The following is a 6,027-nucleotide window of genomic DNA, read 5'->3' on the forward strand; positions in this document are numbered from 1 at the left end:
AATCGCCGCTAGGTGGCGGAAGGATCGAGATATTCACAAAAATCATATTTGTGGTCCGATTTTGCCCATATTTGGAACACATAATACATAGATACATGAATAGAAAGCGACCTATGATGCCCGATTTGGCTCATATTTGGAACAAATATTGCATACAGTCCGGTAGAAGTGACATCAAAATATTTTGGAGTTGGAGGAGGGACAAGCATACGTGGCGCAGTCGAGTAAAGTCTTTGGAAGGATTATGTACTGAGGACTTAGGTTGTAACAAATTGTCAGGAAAGAGTCCTTGTAATAATGAGTCCCTAAATGAACTAAATAGAATGAGAAATAATAGGCAATTAAATAAAGACTAAAAACTTGAAAATAAAATAATTTAAAAAAATTTTTTAAGTTAAATGGTTTTATTGAAAACAATACTTACACGAAGTAATAATAATACGAAAAGCTAGAAAATAATTAGGTAGGTTCTAGGTACTAGTCATCACACTCCTTATCAATCTATGGCGTTGATTCAGACAATTAAATAAAAGCGTTGGACGCGTCATATTTCTACTGATAGTCATAAGTAAAACTAACTGAACCTTAATCAGTCACATTTTTAGAAATTTCACGCGCCCAAAGAAACAATCGATAACTTCTAGAAAAAAATTAGGTAAGTCCTAGGTACTAGTCATCACACTCCTCATCAATCTTGGGCGTTGATCAGATAATTAAATAAAAGCGATGGGCGTTGGGCGCGTGAAATTTCTAAAAATGTGAGGCGTACATTATTTGATTAAGGTCCAGTTGGTCTTACTTATGACTATCAATAGAAATGTGGCGCGTCCAACGCTTTTATTTAATTGTCTGATCAACGCCATAGATTGATAAGGAGTGTGATGACTAGTACCTAGGACCTACCTAATTATTTTCTAGCTTTTCGTATTATTATTACTTCATGTAAATATTGTTTTCAATAAAACCGTTTAAATTAAAAATTTTTTTAAATTATTTTATTTATTTTTATATTTATTTATTTTTTTTTTTTTGGCGTGCTTAAAAGGATAACTAATCTCCTGTTCATCACTTGCTCTTATATAACTCAGGAAATTAAAAAAAATAAAAATTTGCTTAAACATTTTCGCTGAACCAGCTTAAGTTGTTCAAAATAAACCAACAGCATTTTACCGATTTCTGAATTCTTGCGATTTGCCAAGGTTAAAAAAAATGGTTTACAGAACATACCAAACAAATTTAACATAAAAACCCCGATAAAGATTTCCAGAACATAATTCTATGTAAGTATTCTTCAAACATTTCAAAAGTTCCTGTATACTCCTGTAGGTTTAAGAATTCTGTGGCTTCCCGGCAAAATGGAAAGTAATTTTTTCTGGAAATTGTGAATTAGTGCGCGATCGATATATGTAAATGTCAATCTATCCAGAAAATGTCAATTTACACTGTCCAACATTTCGTTCATGGATACTCCACATTTCTGAACCAAAGAACTGCACAATGAACAACAACAACAACAACAACATGAAGCGTACTTCAAACATTTTAAGGCTGGTTTCTCGAAAACAGCTGTGACTTTCGGTTATGCCGCAAAGCCATAGAAATGTAATATAATAGACAAATTTCGTGCGGCGACATAAACAGAAAAATGAATATCGTGCGATGTGAATTTCAAATTGAGTCGAACTTATCGACACATATTAGAATAGAGTTCAAGTATTTACGAACTTTCGGATGAATAGCCACTTCCAATTCCTTAACTCCTCCTTAAGGTTAAATTTAGAAAACTTAAAGTTTTGATTGAAGTCATATTTGCCATCTTAATTTATTTATATATATTCAATTATGTTAGCGCACCTAAATCATTTAATTTCCTTTATACAAATAAAATAGTCATGCTAAAACTAAAGAGCATAAGTACATATAACATTTATGACCGATTCGAATACTAATTTGTTTTTGCAGTGTACTACGCTACATTATAAAATCTTAAAAAAAACTATCAACACGAAACTTTTTAACACCAAACATGATTTTTCGAACTTTTAGCAGCTGCCTATGGCGCACACCATTTCATCCTGCTTGCTAAACATAACTTTCACCAAACGCTGACAGTTACTGCTCAACGCCATTACACGATTCAGAGTAGTTGATGAAGATGATGAAGAGGAGGCATACGAATTTGTTGTACTACTGCTCTCACTGAAAAAGGAATAGAGAAAATATATGAATAGGCATTACTAAAAAGATGCCCTCAAAAACATTGATTACTTCATCGGTGATAGCTTCTTTACATCCCATTCTCTTAGACTACCATCGCGACACACTGACGCTATATAGCGCCCACCTTTACTCCATGAAATACTGTTTACGTTGGCTGTGTGCTCCTTCAATTCATTCAATTGTGCGCCAGCAGCTAAATCGAAAATTCTGATTTTTGATTCTTCGCCACCTGCCGCTAACATTTTGCCGTCGGGACTGAAGGCAATACTTGTAATAGGTTGTTTGCATTCGGAGAAGACACGCATTAGTTTACCACTAGTAACACACCACAAACGTAGCGAAAGATCGGCTGATCCAGTAGCCAGATAACTGCCATTGGGATGAAATGCGATGCACTATAAATTTAATTATTTAGTAGTTAAAGCGAAATCACATCAAAATAATATTTTCATATTAACCTCAACATCTTGTGTATGACCAGCATAAGTTATAAGCGGGAAATCACGTTCTAATGACCACAAACGCGCTGTGAGATCTTTCGAACCAGTTGCAAGGTACATACCCACTGGACTTTCATCGAGACACCAAACTGGATAACGATGTCCACGATAAATATATGTGCAACCAAAGTTTTCGGCACGCCAACTACGTATTGTAGCATCTTTAGATGCGCTATATATTAGCGGATAGTGTGCGGAGAAACGAACATCAGTAATACCAGCACCATGCCCACGCAATAGAATACCACCATATTCGTTGCTAAATTTTTTAAATAAAAATGCGGTTCAAGTAAAGTTTCGTAAGAAATAATTACTTACAAAGAATTGCTCTCGTATTTGCCAGCTTCGAATTTTCGTTTGCCTCTATCGTTGTTACTACTACTAAGACGCATATGTTCTCTAACATCCACATCAATTTGATCTTCAGTCTCTGATTGGTCCGCACAAACATTATTTAGCTCCCAACGGCATACCGAGTCTGCGCATTGTGCATATAAATTCTTACCACGTAAAGTTTGTTGATTTAATTGCCAAAGTTGTACTACTGATGTATTAAAACCAGCAACCAGATGGCATTCTGCTGTGTCTACATGAGCAGAAGTGAGACTGTGGGGAGTAAAAAATAAACAAAAGGATGACAATTGCGATAAAAAATGCTTTATTCTTCAAATTAGCTTCCAAATCTCTTCTAGTTTCAGATCTAGAGGCAGTTAAAAGAAACCTTGTATTTGCTAAGTGGGCGGGTTATATATGTATAAGTATATATAGTATCTAATGGGGTTTTTCCATTTGGTCGTCAAACAAATTCTGGTAACACTACACAGTCAGTCTATGTAAGGTCTTAATTGGGCGGCCAGATCAACCGAATCTAACCTCTCATCTAGTTTCCAAACGTTAGTACTTCTCAAGTCCGAAAAAGCAAGGAAGAAAGTGTTCGGTGAATTTCCTTTTGGGTCCCGCACAGGTCGTGTAAATAATTATTCACGAACAAGGATCATTCGCGGCTAAATAGTTGCGGGTTTGAGTTTTGAAATTACAAAATCGAAAATAATTTATTTTATGAATTTGCTCGTAGACAATTCAAATGAACTTAATATAACTGGAATGTTGTTGTTGTTGTAGCGATAAGGACACTCCCCGAAGGGCTTGGGGAGTGTTATCGAGTTGATGGTCCTTTGCCGGATACAGATCCGGTACGTTCCGGTACCAAGCACGACCACATGCGACCTTCTAGGCCATACCGCCCTCCCACCCCCTAGATCTATAAGGAGATCGGGGTCGCCAGAGCGTCGGCTGTTAATGAAACAGGATTCGCCACGGATAGGTGAGGTTGACAATTGGGTTTGGAGAAGCTATGTATTGCGCTGGCAACCTGAAAGGGCTGCTCTACACAAAACCCTTGAATCTGGTATTTTGTCGCCTCTTACGACAGGCATACCTACCGCGGGTATATTCTAAAATAAGTTGCTTAATCATAATTTTTAAAACCAATCGCATCTGTTTTATCTCTTATTGATCCGCCAAGCATCAGCCGGAACCAAAGTAGGCATACAACTTTTTATTTCAACTTACCCCCTTCCGCGATCTGCTAGCTTTATAAAATGCGGATATTGGGATTGACTATTTAGCGCTTGCTCCCTGCACATGCGCAGGGTTTGCAAACTTTCCTCCACTTCGCGTGCTCGTAAATTTTTAATATCATCACCATTATCTTCAAATTTCTCAGTTTTGACCACCAACTGTTCTGGCAATTCTTCAGCTAAGCGCTTCGAATTCAAACGTTCATTCGCTGTAGTAATTTTCGGTTTAACATCAATGCATTCTTCCTCTTCATCTTCTTCAGGCCCCGCAAATCCCAAAAGTATATGATCTTCATTCCATTTGTGCACTTCATTATCAACTACATGTACATGTATCCATGAATATAAAATATTGAGTATTAGCACGTGGCCACGTTTTTCCATATAAGTACGTAACACGTCCACGACAGCTTCTGTTGTGTGTATTTCATATTTGGCTGCACGAAAATGTGATATGTCTGGATCATTTTCAGCTGTTTCCAACTTTATGCATGTGGATAATGTTTGTATGAGTTTTATAAAATACATCAATTCTGGATCTAAAGGTGTCTCAAGTGATGCAGTAACAAAACGTATGCTGGTATGAGGTATTGCTGCGCTGACGTGGTTTTGATCCGAATGTGGTGCATCATGTGCAACAGAGCAACCATTAATTTTTGTTGGCAAAGGTGCATCATAAGTTTCTACAGGCGCTATTAATTGTGCATACTTTTTGAGTAACTCAAGGGCGGCTTTTTGTTCGCGCGCCTTCAACAATTCTATATAGAGATGGCACATCATTGGAGCATAAAAGCGACGCAGCTCCAAACGTATGAAATCGTTTTGCGATTCAACAAATTGTGAGAAACTACAACAAAATAAATATAATAAGGTGTAAATAATTAGAAATCGAATTTTTTTCATATAATATAATATACTCGTCCTACCGCCCAAATTGTTGGTCAACAATGTGATGATTGTTAGTGATGCATAATACATTGGAATAGGCAAAGGAGTTCCCACATTGCAAATCTAAATCTAGCATTTTTTGTACCATAAATTGTCGCTTATTTTGTAATAAAAGAAAATCTGATTTGCGAAATTTCTCGCTACCCTGCAAATGGATGTTCAGAATGTGTATTTGTTGACTTGCTCTTGATGGCTACTGCGGATTTTAATATTTACCACATAACTTTTCTGCTTCAGGTAATAACCCAATGAAGATCGAAATAAATCACTTTTGGACTTTTTCGCTTTATTACCACTGCTTTTTTCGCCCATTTCTGGCATAACACACTAGTAAATAAATGCGAAAAACTGCTTGAAATTGCTAAGAATAAAATTGACAACAATAAACGGCAGAAATTGTTTACTGCCGCAGGTGACAGCTAACAGTGTGCTAGAGTGAAGCAAACAACTTATGGCCGACCCACAACGGCGTTTTTATTAAGATGGGTTCAACGCATTCTTATGCATGTCAGTATTATCGCCACAATCACGCAAGATGTTACGTTTGTATATATTAGCCGTGTTTTTTAACACGCGCGTATACGTTTCGTTTGCGCGTGTTAAAAAACGCCTATCTTCGCTTAGATAATGCTTAGGAGACCCATCTAGCGGCTGTGGTAAAACAACTAGCTACAGCAACAGGGTGTACCGAAAAGCGGAGACGCAACGCTCTGATGGCCATAGGGTATAACATCCCTGCAAAAACGCTCGCGTCAATCCACGTCATTTGACTAGTCATT

General features: G+C 37.1%; 1 protein-coding gene across 1 annotated transcript; it reads right to left on the minus strand.

The window, feature by feature from the left end:
* Nucleotides 1-1,791: 1,791 nt before the first annotated feature.
* wda (will decrease acetylation) lies at nucleotides 1,792-5,640 on the minus strand. Its single transcript, XM_067773084.1, has 7 exons — nucleotides 5,465-5,640; nucleotides 5,227-5,393; nucleotides 4,293-5,147; nucleotides 3,039-3,326; nucleotides 2,679-2,979; nucleotides 2,269-2,615; nucleotides 1,792-2,199 (listed from the first exon to the last, which is right to left on the minus strand). The coding sequence occupies exons 1-7, from the start codon at nucleotides 5,567-5,569 to the stop codon at nucleotides 2,043-2,045; spliced, it is 2,220 nt and encodes a 739-aa protein (XP_067629185.1). The 5' UTR covers nucleotides 5,570-5,640; the 3' UTR covers nucleotides 1,792-2,042.
* Nucleotides 5,641-6,027: the final 387 nt, after the last annotated feature.

Source organism: Eurosta solidaginis, chromosome 1, assembly GCF_040869045.1.
Source record: "Eurosta solidaginis isolate ZX-2024a chromosome 1, ASM4086904v1, whole genome shotgun sequence".
NCBI classification, from domain to species: Eukaryota; Metazoa; Arthropoda; class Insecta; order Diptera; family Tephritidae; genus Eurosta; species Eurosta solidaginis.

Excerpts from the sequence above, each read along its gene's own strand:
- wda (XM_067773084.1), bottom strand. The coding sequence starts at position 5,569 with ATGCCAGAAATGGGCGAAAAAAGCAGTGGTAATAAAGCGAAAAAGTCC. Across the intron at positions 2,980-3,038 it reads AAATACGAGAGCAATTCTTT|CAACGAATATGGTGGTATTC; the intron begins GTAAGTAATTAT and ends TAAAAAATTTAG. Across the intron at positions 2,200-2,268 it reads AAGAAGCTATCACCGATGAA|TGAGAGCAGTAGTACAACAA; the intron begins GTAATCAATGTT and ends TTCCTTTTTCAG.